This window comes from Geotrypetes seraphini, chromosome 4, assembly GCF_902459505.1.
Source record: "Geotrypetes seraphini chromosome 4, aGeoSer1.1, whole genome shotgun sequence".
Taxonomy (NCBI): Eukaryota; Metazoa; Chordata; class Amphibia; order Gymnophiona; family Dermophiidae; genus Geotrypetes; species Geotrypetes seraphini.
This window is the reverse complement of record NC_047087.1, coordinates 136842990-136867363: the sequence shown is the minus strand read 5'-3', so window position 1 is coordinate 136867363 and position 24374 is coordinate 136842990. Positions and strand designations below refer to the sequence as shown.

The 24374-nt window shown below is 40.3% G+C and overlaps 2 protein-coding genes across 3 annotated transcripts in view; both read right to left on the bottom strand.

Annotated features, from left to right (window-relative positions):
* DNMT3L (DNA methyltransferase 3 like) overlaps positions 1-2094 on the bottom strand; it is a 182221-nt gene extending 180127 nt beyond the window's left edge. Inside the window, exon 1 of the mRNA XM_033942929.1 lies at positions 1495-2094. Within this exon, the coding sequence (XP_033798820.1) occupies positions 1495-2094 (600 nt within the window). The remainder of the gene's footprint in view (positions 1-1494) is intronic.
* Positions 2095-10377: 8283 nt separating this feature from the next.
* AGPAT3 (1-acylglycerol-3-phosphate O-acyltransferase 3) overlaps positions 10378-24374 on the bottom strand; it is a 123103-nt gene continuing 109106 nt past the window's right edge. For both annotated transcript variants that reach the window (XM_033941999.1, XM_033941998.1), the window contains 3 exons: positions 17316-17391; positions 14948-15146; positions 10378-13474 (listed from right to left, as the gene is read on the bottom strand). In XM_033941999.1, the coding sequence (XP_033797890.1) occupies positions 13386-13474; positions 14948-15146; positions 17316-17391 (364 nt within the window). In that variant the 3' untranslated portion in view covers positions 10378-13385. The remainder of the gene's footprint in view (positions 13475-14947; positions 15147-17315; positions 17392-24374) is intronic.

Genomic DNA, 24374 nt, shown 5'->3' with positions numbered 1-24374 from the left:
ATTTTCAAAGGCTATACTTATAACTACACCGAAAACATTACCAAACTCTCGGCGCTGTCGACGGAATACCTGCTGTTGCTTCTGTAATCTTTTAATGACCTATGACGTGAATGCTCAGCTGAGCACCCGGCTTTTTATGCATTGAAGAAGATGTCAATCATTCAGTGGAGGAACGCCCACCACTCGACTTCTTTATTCAAACCGGAGGGAGCTACTGTCTGCCAATAGTAAATCCAACTTTGCTCGTGTTTCCAAAGCCATGCTTGAGAATTGCCACCTCTGATATTACGGGCCACCTCTAACACCACGAATTTTAAATCCTGTAGCTGGTGCGGGATAGCCTGCCAATGTTGAACCAAGGGGGCATTACAGTCACCCCTTCTTATTTTGCTCAGATGTTCTATTATGCGGGTCTTAATGCTTCTGGTGGTGTGTCCAATATATAACAGGTTGCATGGACAAAAAATAAGGTAAACGACTCCCTGGGTGTCACAATCTGAAAAATGCTGAAGAACATGTTTCTTGGGTAACGTGGGGTGCTGCATACAAGTAGTTTCCAACGCATGCATGCATACAGTACAGTTCCCACATTTAAAATGACCTTTAGGCTCATGTATCATGATGTTGGTTGGTGAACTAACAAAATGTGAAGTAGATACAAAGTCCCAAACGTTTTTACCCCTTGAAAAAGCAAAAAGGGGTTGCTGTTCCAAACACTGATGAGCCTGAAGAATGTACCAATGTGTTTTAATAATTTTTTTGATGTGAAATGCTTGGTAAGAGTAAGGCAAAGTACACACCAGTCGAGAGTCTCGTTGGTCAGACGATGGTTGTAACAAGTAATCTCGATGGGCATATAAGGCCCGTTTGTAAGCTTTTTTAATGATATGATAAGGATATCCCCGTTCACTAAACCGGTGCCACATGTCTCCTGCCCGAGATTTATATTCTACCTTAGTGCTGCACAGACGCCTGAGTCTTAAAAATTGACCCACAGGTAAGTTATTCTTCAAATGGCGAGGGTGATAACTTCCATAGTGCAACAACGTGTTTCTGTCAGTGGGCTTACGGTGAATAGTTGTGGCAAAAGTTCCTTCACTCATGGTGATATGGATATCCAAAAAAGCTATATGTGTGAACGACATGCTTGCGGTGAACTGTAAGTGAGGATTACATGTATTCAACCAATGTAGGAATTGATGAAAATTATCCAGAGAGTTAGTCCAAATTAAAAAAACATCATCAATATATCGTTTCCAGGTGTAAATGTCTGCCATGTATACAGATGAAAAAATAAAGGTGTCCTCAAAATCTGTTACATATAGACATGCCAAGGATGGAGCCATAGTGGCCCCCATCGCAGTGCCTTGTATTTGCTGGTAGAACTTCATGTCAAACATAAAATAATTATATTGCAGCGCTATGTTGGCTATAGACACTAGAAACTCTACTCTGGCTTGTGATAAGTTGAAGGGTATCCAGATATTTACGTACCACTGCAATGGCACTACATTGGGGAATGTTGGTGTATAGAGCCTGAATGTCTAATGTGGCCATCAAAGAGCCTGAAGGAATTTGATGTGGCTCCTGAAGCCAGATTAACATGGACGTCGTGTCCTTTACATAGGACTTGGCGCCAGACACTAAAGGTTTCAAATAAAAATCAACAAAGTCTGACAAAGGTTCTAACACAGAACCAATGCCAGACACTATGGGGCGTCCCGGAGGTTTAGAAAGGTGTTTATGAATTTTGGGGACAAAGTAAATCACAGGGATGGTGGGATAATTTTGATGAAGAAACCGGTACTCCCTATCTGTGATAATACCCTGTTCTAAAGCCTGTAGAAGAATATGATGAATAAGATCAGATATGGTCACTGTAGGATCACTGGGCAACTCTGTATAATATTGCCTGTCACTAAGTTGCCTACGGGCTTCAATGACGTAAGCATCTGTGTCCTGTACAACAATTCCCCCTCCCTTATCAGCCGATTTGATGACAATGTTTGGATCATTAGCTAGTGTACGTAATGCTGTAGTCATGTCAGGAGACAAATTTCGTCTGCTATAAGAGGGTTGCCGTTCTAAATTCATGATTTCTTTTTCAACTAAAGTACTGAATACCTGCAAATGAGGATCCAACGGTCCAGGGGGGTTCCATGTGGAAGGTTTTTGTAACCCCGTAGGGCCGGGGACATATGACTGATCTTGAAAAAATATTTTGAGGTTGCACTTTCTAATAAGTTTATATAAACTAATTCTTGTATCCAAAGGGTTGTTATTCGTGAAGGGCACGAATGACAACCCTTTGGAAAGAACCGCAACCTCACATGTCGTCAACCTTCTGCTTGATAAGTTGAAAACATTGTCACCTGTACTTAAGGTTTCGGAGGACGTCTCCCCCTGGTGGACCGGGGACCTCCTATTTAGTGGGAGGCCGTCCCTTGAAAATTTACTGAGGTAGATCGGGTTTGAATTGGGCCTGACACTGTTGAACTGCTAGAATCAGTACTGGGATCCTCACCACTAGATCCGCTAGAGGACTGTGCATAAGTGGTTTTTCTAGGTTGTCGGGACCGTTTATTTCGATCCATCCAGGGGTAAACATACCCCCGGACGTAATCGCCCTCATCTCTTTTGAATTTACCTATTTTTGTTTTTCTAATGTCAGCTCTGAATTCCTCCATGGATTTTTTGAATTCAGACATTTTACTAGTGAAGTCATCTGGTTGCAATGTATTTTGCACCAGAGTCATTTTCTCTTGAAATTCAGATTGGTAAGTGTTTAATTCATGTTTAGTGGTATCTATAATAAGTAACATGAGATCTTGAGAGCATTTATTTAGGATAAATAGGAGGTCCCCGGTCCACCAGGGGGAGACGTCCTCCGAAACCTTAAGTACAGGTGACAATGTTTTCAACTTATCAAGCAGAAGGTTGACGACATGTGAGGTTGCGGTTCTTTCCAAAGGGTTGTCATTCGTGCCCTTCACGAATTACAACCCTTTGGATACAAGAATTAGTTTATATAAACTTATTAGAAAGTGCAACCTCAAAATATTTTTTCAAGATCAGTCATATGTCCCCGGCCCTACGGGGTTACAAAAACCTTCCACATGGAACCCCCCTGGACCGTTGGATCCTCATTTGCAGGTATTCAGTACTTTAGTTGAAAAAGAAATCATGAATTTAGAACGGCAACCCTCTTATAGCAGACGAAATTTGTCTCCTGACATGACTACAGCATTACGTACACTAGCTAATGATCCAAACATTGTCATCAAATCGGCTGATAAGGGAGGGGGAATTGTTGTACAGGACACAGATGCTTACGTCATTGAAGCCCGTAGGCAACTTAGTGACAGGCAATATTATACAGAGTTACCCAGTGATCCTACAGTGACCATATCTGATCTTATTCATCATATTCTTCTACAGGCTTTAGAACAGGGTATTATCACAGATAGGGAGTACCGGTTTCTTCATCAAAATTATCCCACCATCCCTGTGATTTACTTTGTCCCCAAAATTCATAAACACCTTTCTAAACCTCCGGGACGCCCCATAGTGTCTGGCATTGGTTCTGTGTTAGAACCTTTGTCAGACTTTGTTGATTTTTATTTGAAACCTTTAGTGTCTGGCGCCAAGTCCTATGTAAAGGACACGACGTCCATGTTAATCTGGCTTCAGGAGCCACATCAAATTCCTTCAGGCTCTTTGATGGCCACATTAGACATTCAGGCTCTATACACCAACATTCCCCAATGTAGTGCCATTGCAGTGGTACGTAAATATCTGGATACCCTTCAACTATCACAAGCCAGAGTAGAGTTTCTAGTGTCTATAGCCAACATAGCGCTGCAATATAATTATTTTATGTTTGACATGAAGTTCTACCAGCAAATACAAGGCACTGCGATGGGGGCCACTATGGCTCCATCCTTGGCATGTCTATATGTAACAGATTTTGAGGACACCTTTATTTTTTCATCTGTATACATGGCAGACATTTACACCTGGAAACGATATATTGATGATGTTTTTTTAATTTGGACTAACTCTCTGGATAATTTTCATCAATTCCTACATTGGTTGAATACATGTAATCCTCACTTACAGTTCACCGCAAGCATGTCGTTCACACATATAGCTTTTTTGGATATCCATATCACCATGAGTGAAGGAACTTTTGCCACAACTATTCACCGTAAGCCCACTGACAGAAACACGTTGTTGCACTATGGAAGTTATCACCCTCGCCATTTGAAGAATAACTTACCTGTGGGTCAATTTTTAAGACTCAGGCGTCTGTGCAGCACTAAGGTAGAATATAAATCTCGGGCAGGAGACATGTGGCACCGGTTTAGTGAACGGGGATATCCTTATCATATCATTAAAAAAGCTTACAAACGGGCCTTATATGCCCATCGAGATTACTTGTTACAACCATCGTCTGACCAACGAGACTCTCGACTGGTGTGTACTTTGCCTTACTCTTACCAAGCATTTCACATCAAAAAAATTATTAAAACACATTGGTACATTCTTCAGGCTCATCAGTGTTTGGAACAGCAACCCCTTTTTGCTTTTTCAAGGGGTAAAAACGTTTGGGACTTTGTATCTACTTCACATTTTGTTAGTTCACCAACCAACATCATGATACATGAGCCTAAAGGTCATTTTAAATGTGGGAACTGTACTGTATGCATGCATGCGTTGGAAACTACTTGTATGCAGCACCCCACGTTACCCAAGAAACATGTTCTTCAGCATTTTTCAGATTGTGACACCCAGGGAGTCGTTTACCTTATTTTTTGTCCATGCAACCTGTTATATATTGGACACACCACCAGAAGCATTAAGACCCGCATAATAGAACATCTGAGCAAAATAAGAAGGGGTGACTGTAATGCCCCCTTGGTTCAACATTGGCAGGCTATCCCGCACCAGCTACAGGATTTAAAATTCGTGGTGTTAGAGGTGGCCCGTAATATCAGAGGTGGCAATTCTCAAGCATGGCTTTGGAAACACGAGCAAAGTTGGATTTACTATTGGCAGACAGTAGCTCCCTCCGGTTTGAATAAAGAAGTCGAGTGGTGGGCGTTCCTCCACTGAATGATTGACATCTTCTTCAATGCATAAAAAGCCGGGTGCTCAGCTGAGCATTCACGTCATAGGACATTAAAAGATTACAGAAGCAACAGCAGGTATTCCGTCGACAGCGCCGAGAGTTTGGTAATGTTTTCGGTGTAGTTATAAGTATAGCCTTTGAAAATTTATAACTCTTCTGCACCTTGTTTTCTTGATGTTGCAGGATTTATATTGAAAATTTGAAAACACAACTATAGTTTGAATATAGGGGATTGCAAGCGGGTTCTCTGAGGAAGCCTGTGAGGCGAAACGCGTCAGGACCCAGCTACATCACCGCATTCTTTATATTTCAGCTAAGTGGTTTATTTTGGAAGTTCTTAATACACACAGTTAAAAATTTTGGATTATCAGTGTTTCCACTTTATGGACTTTCAAGCATCACAATTTATCACTGATTAAGGACTTTGAAACATCTTTTACAACTAGGTGCAATGATTGATACCATATAAAGTTTCTCACGGGCTGTATGCCCCTATTGAGTACTTTAAACCTCCATCTTGGAATCTGAGCACCATTGAATGTTAAAAGACGTTTGAAGTAGTTTTTGTTCCTTTATGTGTTAATAGCTATAGCCCTTCAGGAACATTTGTTTGAAACACACCCAGTTGTTTATATTGTAAAACATTAGCTTTACATTTGGCTAAGGCTCTCCCTCACTTCATTGGAATGCATCAGACTGGATTTGTAGCTCATAGACACTCTTCTAACAACACCAGATTGGCCTTACATATGTTAAATTTATCCAAAGATATTAGTGATCCAGCCTTCTGTGTTTCGTAGGATGCAGAAAAAGCTTTTGATCGAGTGGAATGGTCTTTTATGTATCAAGCAATGGAATGGTTTAGAATTGGATCAGGATTCATTCAAATGATTCAACGTTGTATAGCTCCCCTATTGCAAGATTATATATTAATAATGATTTTTCAGAAAGGTTTAATTTGCAAAGGGGGGTTAGGCAAGGTTGTCCACTATCTCCTTTGCTTTTTGATATTGTTTTAGAACCCTTGTTATTAGCAATCCAGCAATTCAGGATTCAGGGTATTCCTCGTAGAGAACAGGAATATAAGGTCTCTGCATATGCTGATGACATTCTGCTTTATTTGAGGAATCCTGAAACGTCGATTCCAAAATTACTCAATTTGATTAATGATTTTGGAAAATTTTCAGGGTATAGAATTATTATTATTATTAGTATTATTAGGATAAATTGGAGTAAACCTTCCACTCAATGTTTATTGTATAAGAGGATTATTTGATACTTTTTCATTTCTCTGGAAAGATGAAGGAATAAAATATTTAGGAATTTGGATTAAAAATACATTAGAAGAGACAATAAAAATAAACGAAAAACATATCTTACAGAAAGTTATAGAATTATGTGAGCAATGGAATCCTTTACATATTTCATGGTGGGAAAGAGTTCAAACAGTTAAAATGATGATTTCTCCTGTCGTTTGTTACCAAATGGGAATGTTACCAGTGTTTTTTCAGGGGTCTTTTTACAGAAAAAAGAATAGTATTCTTACAAAATTTATTTGGCAAGGTAAATTAGCTAAAGTTGCCTTAGTGACTTTACAAAAATCAATTATGGGAGGGGTAAATTTCCCAAATTTTTATAGGTATCATCAATCCTATATTATGCGTCAAGTTATGTATTGGGTCCTCCCAGAACTCATGGAAAAATTACCAGATTGGTTAAGGCTGGAATGACAATTCATGTCCTGTAAGGCTGTGTCATATTATTAGTACTAAAATGCCTAGGCTGTACAAAGAAAATAAAATATTGACACCTGGAAAACTTTAAAATTGATAGATAATTTAACTTCTAATCAAATTCATAAATCGACAAATCAAACAATATGGCTTAACTCCAAGATTCAAATTGGCGGTTGTAAGCTTATCTGGAAGCAATGGATAATAGGAGGAATACGTACTCTTGATGATGTAATATCTAATGGTAAACTGCTTGAGTTTTCACAGTTGCAACAAAAATTTGGCTTGAATGGATACAACTGAAGCAGGCCATTCAGGCGGGGTTCCCTGAATGGAAAAAAATCTTAATAATAAATATAGTTTAGAATTCCTATGTTTTCAGGCAGACTTTATGGGACATCAGGCCACAAAGTGGTACAAATTAATATCTGGATTATTGAAAAAAAAAAACAAAAACCAAAGAATGGTCTTAGAGACATTTGGAGCATTGAGATTAAGCACGAAATTACGGCTTCTCAATGGCCACGTATTTGGTCTTGGAGGATGAGATGTACAATGTCTGCATCTATGAGACAAACGTGGTTTTTCTTGTTGCATAGAGCTTTCTGGACCCCTGTTCGTTTAAAAAAATTAGATAGTTCTAAATCTGATAGATGTTGGCATTGTCATCTTGAAGCAGGGACTTTGGATCATTTGTTATTCTATTGTCCTTATATATTAGAGTTTTGGAAATCAATATGGAATCAAATTAATTGTTATTAGAAAATCATGTGGCATTATCATATGACACAGTTTTATTTGGTATAGAAATGAGAACTAAGAAACAAATATCTAATAATAATAAATTATTGTTAATTTTAATTCTGGTGGAATTCTGTTTGTCATATATATAAAATGGAAAGGGCGTTAGCGGTTCAAAAAGGAAATTATAATAAATTTAAAGATGTGTGGAGGTCATTGATAGAGTATTGTAAAGATTAAAAATGTTCTTCCCTATATAAGAAGTTTAAGACATTAAGAGGGGAAGGGGGGTGGGTATGTTTGATTATAATTGAAACAAATCTTTTTTTTTTATAAAGGAATAAGGTGGGAGGTATTATATTATTTTATAAGGGTCAAATATAAGATGTCAGGTATATTTGTAAGTTAAATTGTTATGTATCTTGATTGTACTTGATTTAAGATTTGAAATGAATAAAGTTTTTGGGAAAAAAAAATAAAAATCTGAATGTTTTAGATGGTTGCAACTGAAGCAGGCGATTCAGGCGGGGTTCCCTGAATGGAAAAACCTTAGTAATCATTTAAGTATGGAGTTCTTATGCTTTCAGGCGGACTTCTTGGATCACCAGGCTGCCAGTGGTATAAGTTGCTGACTGGATTTATTAAAAAGAAACTAAACACTGGTCTGAGAGACATTTGGAGTACTGAGATTAAGCACCAAATTACTGCGTCTCAATGGCCACGAATTTGGACTTGGAGGATGAGATGTACAGTGTCGGATCTATGAGACAAACTTGGTTTTTTCTGTTACATAGAGCATTATGGACCCCTGTTTGATTACAAAAATTGGATAGCTCTAAGTCTAATAAATGTTGGCACTGTCATCTCGAAGCAGGGACTTTAGATCATTTATTATTGTATTGTCCATTCATTATGAATTTCTGGAAATCAATTTGGGACCAAATTAATTGTTTATTAGACAACCCAGTGGCATTTTCATATGATACTGTGCTATTTGGTATGGCAATGAGAGCAAAAAGTCAGATTTCTACAAATAACAAATTATTACTTATAATGACTGGGGTTGCCATTCAACAAATTACGTATAATTGGAAAAATTGGAGTAGATTAAATTATAATTTCTGGTGGAATTCCTTATGTTATGTTTATAAAATGGAAAGATTTATTGCAATACAGCACGGTATTTTCAGGAAATTTCAGGATGTGTGGGAGCCATTTACAAAGTATTGTACCGATTAGATGACATTTTTTTTTTTTTAATTTATTAATTTTATTACTTGTTACAACATATAACAAATTCAGGCAAATTAAAACAATTGTAAAGAAAATATCTCCAGAATGATTAGATGACATTTTATTTTATTTTTTTCCCTTAAATTTACAAGTTTGATTGTGAGGGGGGAGGGGAGGGTAAATTTATTGTTACATATTGTATAAGGTATTGATTATATGATAAGAAAGGGTGGGAAAGGTGGGAGATAAGAGCATATTATTTGTACCATTGATGATTATTAAGTGTTATATTTATTGTTAATTTGTTTGGATATATTGTTATACTTATTGTAAATTTGAAAATGAATAAAGAATAAAAATAAAATAAAATAGCTAACTAGGTCTGAGACTGTTGGAATAGAAGGGTTATCACCATTTGTGATTTTGTTAATGTTGGTTAGGTTATCTAATATTGAGAACAGTTTGTTGATTTTAAGATTATCTTCTGTGCTGATCAGTTTAGAGTAGTACTCTTTCTTTTTTTGTGTCAGTAATGATTTATATAATATAAACATAGAAATATAATGGCAGATAAAGGCCAAATGGCCCATCCAGTCTGCCCATCCACAGCATCCACTATGTTCTCCTCTCTCCCTAAAATATCCCACGTGCCTGGGACTATTTTACTAGGCTGCATTAAGCAGCTATGTGAATTTCTACCTTGTGGTAGATGATAGCAAGGACCCATGTACATATTGTACATTAAAACCTGCAGTGCTGTGACAAAACCTAGCCACTTAACAAGGGTAGAAGCTGAAGCTGGGCATAACAGGGGCAAGCAGAGGAAAACCCAGTTGCAGTAGATAGCATGGCTACATTTACCTCCTCAAGAGTAGGCCCTAATGTAGCTACACTATTCACAGTCTGTTACTGCAGCCATAGATGCACTTCAACAAACCCTTACCACTTTCTTTGCAAGCCCCTCATACATCTCCCATTCTGATAACCCCTCATGTCATGGCAGCCAAACTGATTCAGGGAGCTGGATGAGGCAGGAGTAGAGGTGGATTGATTCCATCTCAGTTTAGTACCCCACTAGAAATCACCAAGAGGTAAATCCTAGGAGTGGTGATGAGTTCCATTTAGCACAAATAGGAGGGCTTAGGCTCAGGGAGAAACTTATTAGTATTATAGATTCTGAGGGAGATTGGGGTTCAGATTGGCAGTTATCAGGGATAGAGCCATGATATTGGGAGGGTGGAGGATTAAGGTGTCTTGAAGAGATCGGGTTGGGGTTTATGTATGAGGAAAGAACTACAATGGTCATTTTTTATTGCCATTTATCTATGCCTGGTCCCGCATCAAGTTACCTGCTCCGATAGACAGTATAGGCACCTGTGCTGTATGGTAAGTGATTGCCATGTAGGGTAAATGCAGGGTACATGCTTGATGTACCTCCTGTATTTACCACACAGGCTTTGAAATTACCCTTTGCTAGTTTTTGCAACTAATGCACAATAAGTGCAAAACCTTACCACACTTCAGTAAATAAAAGTCTTGTAATATATTATACATTAGGTCATTTGTTAAAAGTTATCATATGCCAACACAAGTTAATATGCATTATTTGTCACATTTCTTGCATGCTACAAAAAAAAGAATTCCCAACATTGTCACCTTCATACTTTGGCAAGCAATGCCTGCTTCAATTAAGCTCATTAGACAAAATAAAACAAAACACTATCTTCTTGAGGACAGAGATATTGTATATTTTTGAAAGCTGAAGATTCTAGAAGAGTGCAAAATACAAGTTATTTCAGTTTATGTTCATATATTGCCTGAATCAAGAGAATCATTAAGTTCAAGTCATTCCAACGCATAAATCACATTCAGGAGTCTTTAAAAAGAAGACCGTGGTTACATAAAACCATTTCAGCCTAACTTCTGGCACAGAATGTTACCATCACAGAATACACTGTGATAGCAAACATTAAATGGAAGATGTCACAATGAAATGGTTTTGGCAACTACAATTACCTCATCTTTTTAAACAGTGTTTTGGTGAACCAATTCACATATTTTTATTATTGAATATATTGTATGATTTTGATCTAATTGCTTACATTTAAAATGTTTGGATATTTTATCATCATGTGAAATGTTTTCCTGATTCTTTACAGGTTTGCTTGATTATATACCTTTATATATCTAGCTAATTGTAGGGGTCATTTACTAACCATTAAAGTGCAATAATGAATTTATTATGCACTAATGCAGTTATCGTGCATTATTTGCAGCAAACCATATTTTATGCAATGGGACCTATGGTAAATAATACATGTTAACTGTTAGTAAATTACCCTCATAATTTATCCATAGTAGCATGGTAAATGAGACCAGATAAGGACCAGTATGGTCCATCCAGTCTGCCTAGTAAAGTATTTATAGTTGTAACTACTGCTCTGTGCGGATTACTTCCCACATACCTGCACAGTGTAAAGTGATTACAAAGTTCATAACATTACTCCCTGGGTTAGTGCCATAAACCATCATGTTGGTGACAGAGAGCTTTGCTCAGAAAGAAAATATCTAGGGCAGAGCTTCCGAAACTGTGGGTTAGGACCCCAAATGCGAGGTCACAAAATCCATATTTGGGGTTTCAACCTAGGTAGGCTTTCCATAAGTACATCATTACTCTACACCTCCAGAGGTTGCACAATTTAATTTGGCCATAATCATGGGGTCACAGTCACAAAAAGATTAGGAAGTACTAATCTAGGGTTTTACAATAAGACCATGGAACTGTGATTTTAATCAGCAAATTAAACACAGGGCACTCTGGAGTGGTCTCAGTCACATACCATGCCTCTCACCAGAAGGGGATAAAGCATCTCGCATGAGAGAAAATAAATTCACATTGGTTTTTTTTAGAAAAGAAACATTAAAATTCATCCTGCCTTTAGTGGCTGTATGACATAATCTATGTGATAAACCAATACACAGCAACTGGGATCTCACCCTCTTCAATGGGGTGGGGGATGTCTTTCTTTTTATGGCATTTAGTTTAGGTAGTTATAAAAGGCACACTCATGTTTGTAATACAAGGTTTTCTGTGGTGGTGTAACAAACAAAAAGAAGCATATTTTTCTGAATAGAGGTGTAATAATGATCAATACTAGAAAAAATAATACCCAGAGACACCAGTTATAGACATCTGTAGATTTGACCATACACAAACAAAACATAATTTCCTTGGTGGGGCTTCATTCATGAGATATGAGGTGCTGTGAGATTTCCTTAGCTAACACAAGAGTGGGATTATTTAAGGGTACTGCAAAGGGTAGGGTTTCCTTAAGATTCATCAAAGGATGCATATGTATAGTGGATACAGTGAGAAGTGCAAACTTATCTCTAGAGTACTGAGAAGGGGTGTAGCTTCTATAGGGTACTGGGAGGGAAAACAGTTTGCTGAGAGATGGAACTTTTGTAGTTAAGTGGATGAATTCTGTAGGATGCAGTGAAGTGGACTCTTTACCTGCAATAGGTCAGACTTTCTGTAAGCTGCAGTAAAGGAAGATACTGTAAGACAGTATAAGTTCCCTATGATGCAGGGTGAGGGAAGGGGACAGAGATTCTATAGGCTAGGGTACAGTGAAGCTGGCCAATTTTTCATAGCACACTAAGGGAAAAGAGTTTCATGAGAATGCTGTGAGCATAAAGCTAGGATGTGGAGAAGTGGAGATTTCTTAAGGTGCTAAGAGCAGGTGGAGTTCTTCTATGATGCACTGTTGGAAGGAGGAAATCTTATGTAGTATACAGTGAAGTTGTTTTATTTGTTTGTTTTTTAAAACAGTGCAGCAAGGGAATGGAATGCCATGAAGGGCAGAATTTTCCATATCAGCTACTAAAACTCTTTGGGTAGCAATACATTCTCTAAAGGGATGTTTTTCAAAACATGTCTATGGCAGAGAAATACAGATTATAGAAACATAATTAATATTCAGTAAATCTTGTGAGTAATAACATGATCAAGGTTTGTCAGAACTTAGCATGGTAGAGGCTCTAAGGAAATGCCATATCAGGCAGTCCCATGTCTGTGCTTAGTGATATTGCATCTTCCATCACACCCTGTTATCCTCTCCATGTAAGCTGCTTTAAAACACTTTGGGTTGTCCCTTGATGTACTATAAACCCGAAAGCCATGGTTTACTTGCTTGCTTCACCCCTTCCAAGGTGGTAAGGACAGAACCATAGTATCGAGAACGGTAGCATTGGCTCAGTCTTGCCATGAAAACTGGGAGTCCTCTGCAGCTAATTTAGTGTGATGCTTTGCTGAAACAGGACAGATCTATATCCCAGGCCACTCCTGAGGTAACTATAATTTAACAGAAAATTGATCCATTTGCTCCAGCAGCATGGAAACAGATATGAATTCTTCTCATTCACCCAGCTATGATTCTTCTCATTTTTATACTTTTATATTATCAGAAAGAATTCCTAAGTGTCTGTAACAGTGTCATTTGGATATCAAAGTCTGGAACTGCATTATCAGGGAATACGTCAATGGCTTATTCATTCTTCTTGAGTTCCTGGTTGCCATAGCTAGAACCTTTTCCTATTTCTGTTACTCCTATCAATCTACGAACACAGAAAGATGCTGCAAAAACAAAAAGAAAACCAGTCATACGTATGTATTACTTTGCATTCTTAGCCTATTTTGTATTTCTGTCCCTGTATAGTAAGAGGAATGATTCTGTTTAAGGTTTGTACAATTTCCTGAAGGAAAAGTCCATAGTCTGTTATTGAGAAAGCCACTGCTTGCCTGGGATCAGTAGCATGGAATGTTGCTACTCTTTGGGTTTTGGCCAGGCACTAGTGACCTGGATTGGCCACCGTAAGAACGGGCTTCTGGGCTTGATGGACCTTTGGTCTGACCCAGTAAGGCTATTCTTATGTTCTCATTGATTCTTCAAAGATTCTATGCTATTTATCTATGTTATTTGAATGTTCTGACGGGTGCTTATTAGGTGTTACATGAGTATTATGCTGACATTGTATTATCTCTCATTTGAATTTCACTGCTGTTAAGAATATTTTTGAAACTGTTTCATGGTAGTCCAATTATTTCAATTTGTAAATTTTGAGTCTACCTCATTCATTGTACATTTGTTTTTACGACTATTATAATGTTAACAAAATTTTACTTGTATACTGTTTTACTATTTATCACTTATATAGCGCTAAAAAGCATACATTTTGACATTTAATAGACAGTCCCTGCTTGGAAGAGCTTACAATCTAACCTGGACAGACAGACATGACATACAGGATTGGGGATGCAGAACCTAAGGTGAGAGCAGTTAGGAGCTGAAAGCAATCTCAAAGAGGTGAGCTTTTAACACTGCAAGAGATGGAGCCTGCCATAGGGATTCAGGCATTGTTCCAAGCATATGACACAGCAAAGTAGAAGGGACAGAGTCTGGTGTTGGCAGAGGAGGAGACGGGCACAGATAGAAGGGACTTGCCAGCTGAGATGAGCTTGCCGGGGGGGGGGGAGGGGAGGAATATTGTGAGGGGCATTTGTAGGTCAGTAAGAGGGGTTTGAATTGTATTCGGAATGGGATTGGAAGCCAATGAAGTGACTTTAGGTGAGGGGTAATGTGAGTATAGCGACTCTCATGGAATACGAGTCATGCAGCTGAATTCTGAACAGATTGAAGGGGAGAGATGGTTGAGCGGAAGACCTTAGAGTAGCGAGTTGCAGTAATCTAAGCGCGAGGTGATGATGGTGTAGATCAGGGTTTTGGTAGTGTGCTCAGAGAGGAAGAGTCAGATTTGGGTAATATTATAGAGGATGAAGCAGCAAGTTTTAGTGATATGCTGTATCTGGGTGAAAGAGTGGTGAAATAGCCCTCTTTAATGATGACCCTCTCCAATAATCTACATCCTGGAGAGAACATTCATAATACAATAATTACGGAAGCAATAACTTTGGTGCAGTCTTCTCACACCTCAACAATGAATCTACCTATAATAGATTTTACCTGCAGTGTCAGTAAAGAGCTTTCCCAGGTTGGGATGTCCAATAAGAGTATCTGTTTCATGCACTTGCCTGTCAGGTTATTCTTACCAGCTACAACAAAGCCCAAGAAGGTGAAGATAAGGAAGGGAGATCCACTGACAAAAACTCCAAAGATGAATGAAAAGAGAGGAGACAGGAGAACTGTGGTCCAGAAGAGAAAGTTCAGCAGTGTCCAAGGCCGACGCTGAGGCTTTATCTCCTCCCCAGGGAATTTGCCTTCCTGAATATACATTTCCTGCAAAGCATCCTGGAACAACAACAACAAAAAAACAAACAAACAAACCCAGTAAGGTCATATAAATTGTGTTTTCATTACCAAGATATTAAGAATATAAGAGTTGCTATGTTAAGACAAAACAATGGTACATTGAACTCAACATATTGGCTTCTAAACTGACTGGTTTGGATCACCTGAAAAAACACTACAGATCCTAATGTTTTGCATTTTTCACTCTCAGACTTGCCCTCCAGAAATTTGCTAATGTAGAGATTTTGGATTTTTCAGTTGCAGATCAAGGTAGAAACATATAAACATGATGGCAGATAAAGGCCAAATGGCCCATCCAGTCTGCACATCCACAGTAACCATTACCTCTTCCTCTCTCTAAGAGATCCTACGTTTTCTTGAATTCAGACACAGTCTCTTGTCTCCACCACCTCTTCCGGGAGACTGTTCCACATATCTACCACCCTTTCTATAAAAAAAGTATTTCCTTAGATTACTACTGAGCCTATCACCTTTTAACTTCATCCTATGCCCTCTCATCCCAGAGCTTCCTTTCAAATGAAGGAGACTCGACTCATGCACATTTAAGTCATGTAGGTATTTAAACGTCTATCATATCTCCCCTCTTCTGCCTTTCCTCCAAAGTATACATATTAAGATAATTAAGTCTTTCCCCATATGCTTTATGATGAAGACCAACAAAAACCAAAAAGAAAACCCAACAATCCACAGTAAAATCAATCCAATGGAGAGCAAAAACAGACTGTGGATAAGATGTCCTGAAAATGATTTATTCACAATAAAATCATAAAAATGCAATTACAAATATAATACTCCAACCGGACCCTACACAGTCTGTGTTTCGGCGAACACGCCTTCCTCAGGGATTCAGATAGAACATAAGAATTGCCGCTGCTGGGTCAGACCAGTGATCCATCGTGCCCAGCAGTCCGCTCACGTTGCAGCCCCTAGGTCAAGGACCTGAGCCCTAACTAAGTCTAACCTTACCTGCATACATTCCAGTTTAGCAGGAACTTGTCTAACTTTGTCTTGAATCCCTGGAGGGTGCTTTCCCCTACGATAGCCTCCGGAAGGGCATTCCAGTTTTCTACCACTCTCTGGGTGAAAAAGAACTTCTTTATGTTTGTACGGAATCTATCCCCTTTTTACTTTGGAGAGTGCCGTCTTGTTCTCCCTACCTTGGAAAGGGTGAACAACCTGTCCTTATCTACTAAGTCTATTCCCTTCATTATCTTCAATGTTTCAATCATGTCCCTTCTCGGTCTCCTCTTTTCAAGGGAGAAAAGGTCCAGTTTCTCTAATCTCTCACTGTACGACAACTCCTCCAAGCCCCTTAACCATTTTAGTCGCTCTTCTCTGGACCCTTTCGAGTAGTACCATGTCCTTCTTTAAGTAAGGCAACCAGTGCTGGATGCAGTATTCCAGGTGGGGTCGCACCATGGCTCGGTACAGTGGCATGATAACCTTCTCCGATCTGTTTGTGATCCCCTTCTTAATCATTCCAAGCATTCTGTTCTCCCTTTTCGCTGCCACCACGCATTGCACGGAAGGCTTCATCCACTTGTCGACCAATACTCCCAAGTCTCTTTCCTGGGGGGTCTCTCCGAGTACTGCACCAGACATCCTGTATTCGTGTACAAGATTTTTATTACAGACATGCATCAACCTACACTTTGTGACCAGTCAGACACTGGAACTGACGTGGCTCCTATGAGAGCGGGCAGAAAGGGTAGCAGTTGCCAAGGTCAGCTCTCAGCATCAAGCTGGCCCTCCTGAAGATGACCCAGACCCAGAATGGGGGGGGGGATGAGGCCTTATCCTCCCATTCTGGGTCATCTTCAGGAGGACCAGCTTGGTGCTGAGAGCTGGCCTTGGCAACCCCCTTTTTGGGCCTCTTGCTACCCTTTCTTCCTGCTCTCACAGGAGCCACGTCAGTCCCAGTGCCTGACTGGTCACACTATATAAAATTTGATAAAATATTGAAAATGTAGCTTTTTAATACTGGATATTTTAGTACCATATATTCTAATTTTATTTTTAGAATTCTGACATTTGCATACAAATAACTAAAAATTACAAGTGAGCACAAGACTCAGCCAGACTTTCCCAGAATGTACCAGACACTCAGCTTACCCATAGTAATTAAAGTTCAGTAAGGAAGAACTTTACCTTTTCCTGATAGAGTCGATGCAACCAGTTTGCTGCCTCTTTCTCTTCTAATGGGATATCGTCCAGTGGAAACCTCCTAATCAATGTAAAAAGAAACTGTCAAAGTGAGAGCTAAGCTGTAGCTGTCAGCACTAGAAAAACTAAAAGGAACAGGAGTGGATATCAGCAAGCAGAGTTGGGTACAGGAAGGGGGAAAGAGGCATGAGGCATCACAGGAAGGAAGTTATATTGGCAAAACAGAGAAAGTGCAACAGTAAGTTAATGAAGTACAATAAATACTCTAATGCCTGGAATAAATGATGGAACATGCATCCCGTGGTTACTGAGGGAAGATACTGAATGTCCAAGTTTCACAATTTTAAAATACATTCTCTAATCAATGATGCTAGAAATAAATAGTGATATTATTTTGATCTGATTATTATTTAGGTTCCAGGATTGATAAATAGCTGAATATACAGGTCACAGTATTCATGAGGAAATGTATTTGGTTAGCACCCCACCCTATATGCTTCTGCCTGATAGTAATTAGGTAATGTATCTACAGCATACTCTAAATATGTTCTGTGAGGAGTGTTTTTTGGTTTTTTTAATAAGAGAATGGCTGCTTTAGTAGCAATTTGGATGTCTCTTTCTGACTGAAACTTGGCTACCTTCAGAGAAGGATCCTTTAAAGATCTATGCCCTCTGGGTTATGAAATCATTCCACTGTATAGAAATCTTGCTGTTATTGTGAAATCTTCTTTTGATTTTGCATTGCTAGATTCAAAGCTAACAAAGACATATAGATTTTGTCTTGTAGATTAACAGACTCCCACCCATGACTGCCCACCGATATTGGAGATGTTAACTCAATATTTTTATGAGAAGGTGATAGACCTGAAAGAAACTTGCATTGACATCATGCCTTATGATTGTATAACTTTTGCAACTGATGTATCATGTCCTGCTGATTTGAGTTGGAATACTTTTGAGTGATCAGATTGGTTTACGTTTAAAAACTTATTTACCAAATACGTCCACTCTTTTTTTTTTTCTGGATCCGTATCAACCAAAATTATATAAAGAAGCCGCGACTCACCTGAGGGGGATGGCAAGGTCTGCTGTCCGGGAGAGACTTAGGGCGGTGGTCCACCATGAGGTTATTAAGCCCTTTGCCGAAAAGCATCTGTCCTTTGAAGGGTAGCCTGCTCAATGTTTCTTTAGAGGCTAACTCACCAGCCCCCAGATGGATCCAAAGCATCCCGTGAGCAGCAACTGCATATACCAAGACTAGAACAAGGCATCTGCTACATAATCTACTCCTTCCAGCACCAGCTATGGCCAGGCGCCTTCCTTTGCCGATGGTACTCAGCGTAGTCTCGTGTGCAGCAAATGAGGCTGCTACTGCCTTGATGCCTAAAGAAGCCACCTCAAATAGCTTCTTTAACACCATGTCCACCCTGCAATCCTGAAATCCGTAAGCAGCAATCCTCCTACGCTAGAAAGGGCTGTGTGCCTGGTGACCTAAGTCACTGTCAAGTCCACCTTTGGTTACTCAAACAACTGTTGAAAGTCTGGTGCCATAGGATAAAGCTTAGACATTGCTTTGGTCGCTTTGAAAAGAACCCTCTGGAGTCTCCCACTGCTCTGTGACCAGAGCAATGAGAGATGATGCGCAGGAAAAAAGGATGTCGGAGCATTAGAGGGGCTCATGACTGTACACTGAGAAGTGAAGGGCTGACTTTCCAACTCCAGTTCTGTCATGGTGTCTGTAATGAAATGGTGGACCAAAACTGACAAACAGCTGGCGTATGGAGTGGTCATCACCCAGATCAGGGCTCCAAGAGGCATCTAACTTAACTGTTCCACAAATGGAATCAGCGTCTGGCGACAAGAGGCATGGCATCGGTGTGCCAACTAAGGCAATCTGTGGACGCAGGAACCTGTGTACTGGGGACCAGAGCAGTGACCTCCACTAAAGAAAGCACTGGCTTAGTCTTGCAGTGTGCTCGCCGGCTACACCGCATGAGCTGGGTCTGTAAGATAGGCTCTCCACATGAGCTAGACAAATTCTGGGGAAAATTCACACAAAGGGGGCCGAAGATGACCCCCGACTAGGCTTTCAAGGGATCCCCGGACTCTGTGCACTTGCGCTTCACGCCATTGCCAAAAACAGGTACCAGACAAAATTTTCTGATCAATTCATGGACCTACATTGGTTGTCCAGCCCTGTAGGACTCGGAGGGGGCAAAGCCCAAACCTTCTGTCCCCTTATTGCGTGCTCTGTGACACGGCATATAGACGCTCCTCCACCAGCAATCCAGCGCAAACACAAGAATTCAGGAGATCAGATGCTGAGGAGTCCATCTCTATTGATTTTTTACAAAAATCGACGGGTTTTGAGATGGTAAAAAAGTTGAAAAAAAGAATGATTAAAATACAAGATGGCCAAAAACGGCCTATGGAACTAAATGAAAAAATTTAAAATGCTGAAATAGGAGTTTTGGAGGTGGGGGATCTGAACCTTGCCTCCAGAAACCCTCAAAAATGACTTTTTTAGATAGCTCTCTCACAATTTTCATAGGAAATAATGGGGCAATACTCATTCTCTGCAATGCCTGCCTGTCACCTCTCTCTGCAGCTGAAGGGAAAGGAATTTCTGACTCAGAATGTCAGCAAACAGTCCAGTCTTCAGAATCTTCTGGCTGCCAGTTGGATAGACCCTGACTGAAACCTCCACCCCCACAGAACTTCAATGTGTGAACGGGGGGCGTGAAAATGCAGCCTGCACCCTGATTTCACAAGGGCTCTTACTCAGGGTGTGCCTAAGCCTCTGAAAAGTTCAGAAGGCAAGCTCACTCCCAGGGGGATGGACCCCCAAGCTCTGAGGTGGCATACAGCAGGCTGGCTCCACAGGTCCACCCGAAGCTTGCCCTATGAAGTTGCAGTTCAGCTCTGTAGAAACTGCTTCCTTTCCCAGGCAGAGAACCCCTAAAAAAGGGAGTTCAGGGCACTGAACTTACGCTGCAAATAAGAAAAATAAGCAGAGCAGATCAGAAACACTTCAGCACGGTTCGCATGCAGAAAATAAAAACTGAAGGCATTCACCTACAACTGAGGATCAAGATGGCCGCTGAATCGCTAAGCTGAGCGTCATGCGCTGGTGAGCTCTTCACTTACTTTTGATTTCGTGCCGAACTTTCAACAGAATGCCCAAGCGGAGGTGTCGGAGCACGGCTGGGGCCTCGCTGAGCTCCGTCGGACCCAGCTTGGGCAACATTGAAGAGCTGTTCCGTCGCATGCAGAGTTCCATACAATCGGAGGCGTTCCCGCTAGAGATGCCCCGAATGGGCAGAACGGAGGCGATCTCTCAGGGACTTGAGACCACGCTAAGCCCTGACACAAGGGCTCCGCCCCCACGCCTTCAGGTTACCAGCTCCCCGCAGGCGGGAGAACTCTCCAAAGAGGGAGTATGTTCAGCCCTGGAGGCCGTTGTTAATCATGGAGGGAGCAGGGATCCAGACTCTCTACATTTTCAAGAGAGTCTGTTTGAAGAAACAGAGGAGTCGACAGCAGAGGGGAACGGACAGATCCAGGAGAGTGCTCAACAGGCAGTTTCACCAGAGGGAGAAGAGTCTACAGCCTATTCTTTTCATCTTCAGAGACCCCAAGAGGTAACACTTGAAACTATCTGGGACCTGGTTGCCAATATTCCTAATTTGTTAAAACCTCAATTAAATCAAATAGAAGGGGAAATAAAACATCATGATAAAGAAATAAAAGAAGTAAAACAGGAAACAACAGAGCTTAGAAAAGAGATTGTCAGCATTAACCAGGAGTCAATTAAGACCAAACAAATTTATGAAACAATAATTAAGGATAATACCAATCTTAGAAGAAAGTTAGAATCCTTGGAAAACTTTTCCCGTGGAAATAATTTAAGATTGGTAAATTTTCCTCAGGTCTTAATGATTACACCTCAGGAGATGCTGAAAAGATATTTGATGGAAATTTTGAGTTTGTCTGAAAATATGATACCACCATTTACACAAGTTTACTATCTTCCTACTAATCAACGGAAACAACAGCAAGAGGCTGAACATGAAAACTTGGATGTATCCACTATATTGGAATCCTCGAATACTGAAAAGGCAGTCCCAGCAACCTTATTATTAACAGTGGCATTGGCCCCGGACAAAAACTGGTTACTGAGACTTTTCTTTAAAAATAAAATGAAAACATTTTTAGGAATGCAGATACAAATTTATCCTGATCTTGCCAGAGAAACCCAGAGGCGTCGTAAATAATTTCTACTATTAAAGCCAGGAGTGTTGGCCCTTGGGGCAACCTTTTATTTACGTCACCCATGTAAATGCATAGTGTATTATTCTTCTCAGAAATTTGTCTTCTTTGATCCTTCACAGCTGGTAACCTTCCTGTCGTTGTCTCGCTTGGAAAAAGAAAAGGACAATAAGATCTAGCCCTAGATGGGAAGTTATTGGGAACTTTGAGCTCAGCTTAGATTAATCTCAGCATTATTTGTTTCTTTTTCTTAATTTAAACTGTCCTTTGTACATCTTGATCCTCAAAGTGGACTTGAGTAAAATTTAAGTAATATAATAGAGTTTTCTTTTTGTTTTCTCTTTGAAAATATGGATATGTATTATTCATTTGTTTCTTTGATTTTTGGACTTTAATATGATGATTATGGTTATGTATCCTTAAACTTAAATTTTTGCTTTCTGTACAAGTTTAACTTGATAATTATTTATAAAATGATAAATAAATAATAAAAAAAACCAACAAAAAAAAAATCCAACTGTTCCTCTGCTATATGGGAGATGCCGAAAGCAATGAGTGTGGCTTTCTGCAAGATATGGTTCGTGGGATAGGCACATGAGACCTCTCTCTAAGAGATTCCACATGCCTATCTCAGGCTTTCTTGAAATCAGAGATTGTGTCTGATTTCAAGAAAGCCTGGGATAGGCATGTGGGATCTCTTAGAGAGAGGAAAAATAATAGTTACTGTGGATGGGCAGACTGGATGGGCCATTTGGCCTTTATCTGCCATCATGTTTCTATGTCTATTTATCTGCTGGCAGGACAGCACAAACAAAAACATCTGTATTGGTCTGGTGGGATGATAAGGAATGATAATTTATAAACAAAATAGCTGTCAGAAAACTGCCCTTCTTCAATAAGGCTAAAATACATGCGATGTTTCACAATGCATTTCAAATAGTTGCTCCCAGGGAGATGTTCGGCAAAAAAAGAAAAAACATGCATAGATAGCACTATCATCTATCATACACACTCTGGATTGGATGTAGCAGAAAAAGCAATGTTACTTACCGTAACAGTTGTTATCCAGGGACAGCAGGCAGCTATTCTCACTAATGGGTGACGTGATCCAACGGAGCCCCGATGCGGATGCCTCACAAGCATTTTTGCTTGAAGAAACTCGAAGTTTCAAGTCGCCCGCACCGCGCATGCGTGAGTGCCTTCCCACCCAGACCAGGGCGCGTCTCCTCAGTTCAGATAGCTAGCAGAGAAGCCAACCAAGGGGAGGTGGGTGGGACGTGAGAATAGCTGCCTGCTGTCCCTGGATAACAACTGTTATGGTAAGTAACATTGCTTTATCCCAGGACAAGCAGGCAGGTATTCTCACTAATGGGTGACCTCCAAGCTAACCACAATGGGATGGTGGGAGAGTTGGCAACTTAGGAGAAAAAATTTTGTAATACTGTTTGGCCAAACTGTCCATCCTGTCTGGAGAAAGTATCCAGACAATAATGAGAAGTGAAGGTGTGAACCGAGGACCAAGTGGCAGCCTTACAAATCTCCTCAATCGGTGTCGATCTGAGGAAAGCTACAGAAGCTGCCATTGCTCTGACCTTATGGGCTGTGACTTTACTGTGAAGGGATAATCCAGCCTGGGCATAGCAGAAGGAGATACAAGCCGCCATCCAGTTGGAGATGGTACGCTTAGAGATGGGGCGTCCCAACTTGTTCGGATCAAAGGAGATGAAAAGTTGAGGAGCGGTTCTGTATGGCTTGGTGCGTTCCAGGTAGAAAGCCAAAGCACGTTTACAGTCCAGAGTATGAAGAGCTGATTCGCCAGGATGAGAGTGAGGCTTTGGAAAAAAACAGGAAGAACAATGGATTGATTCAGATGAAATTCCGAGACCACTTTGGGGAGGAATTTTGGATGAGTGCGAAGGACCACCTTGTCATGGTGGAACACTGTGAAAGGTGGATCCGCAACCAATGCTTGAAGCTCACTAACTCGACGAGCAGAAGTGAGGCCAATGAGAAACACCACTTTCCAAGTGAGATACTTCAGATGAGCCTTGTTAAGAGGTTCAAATAGAGGTTTCATAAGCTGAGAAAGAACAACATTGAGGTCCCAAACCACTGGAGGAGGTTTGAGGAGAGGATTGACATGGAAAAGTCCTTTCATGAATCTGGAAACCACCGGATGAGCAGAGAGAGGTTTCCCTTGAAGAGGCTGATGGAAAGCAGCAATTGCACTAAGATGGACTCGTATTGATGTAGACTTGAGGCCAGAATGAGAAAGGTGCAAAAGATAATCCAAAACTGAAGACAAGGAGGAGTGTTGTGGCTCATGATGATGAGAAAAACATCAAGCAGAAAATCTAGTCCATTTTTGGTGGTAGCATTGTCTAGTAGCAGGCTTCCTTGAAGCTTCCAGGATATCTCTCACAGGTTGAGAAAACTGGAGAGGGGTTACGTTGAGAGGAACCAAGCTGTCAGGTGTAGAGACTGCAGGTTGGGAAGAAGTAGAGATCCCTGATGCTGTGTAAGCAGCGATGGAAACACTGGTAGAAGGAAGGGCTCCCTGCTGCTGAGTTGAAGTAGAAGGGAGTACCAAGGTTGTCTGGGCCACCGTGGAGCAATCAGAATCATGATGGCATGGTCTAACTTGAGTTTGACTACAGTCTTCTGAATAAGAGGAAATGGAGGAAACGCATATAGAAAGAGATTCGTCCAGTCCAGAAGAAAAGCATCTGCCTCAAGGCGGTGAGGAGTGTAGATCCTGGAGCAGAACTGAGGCAG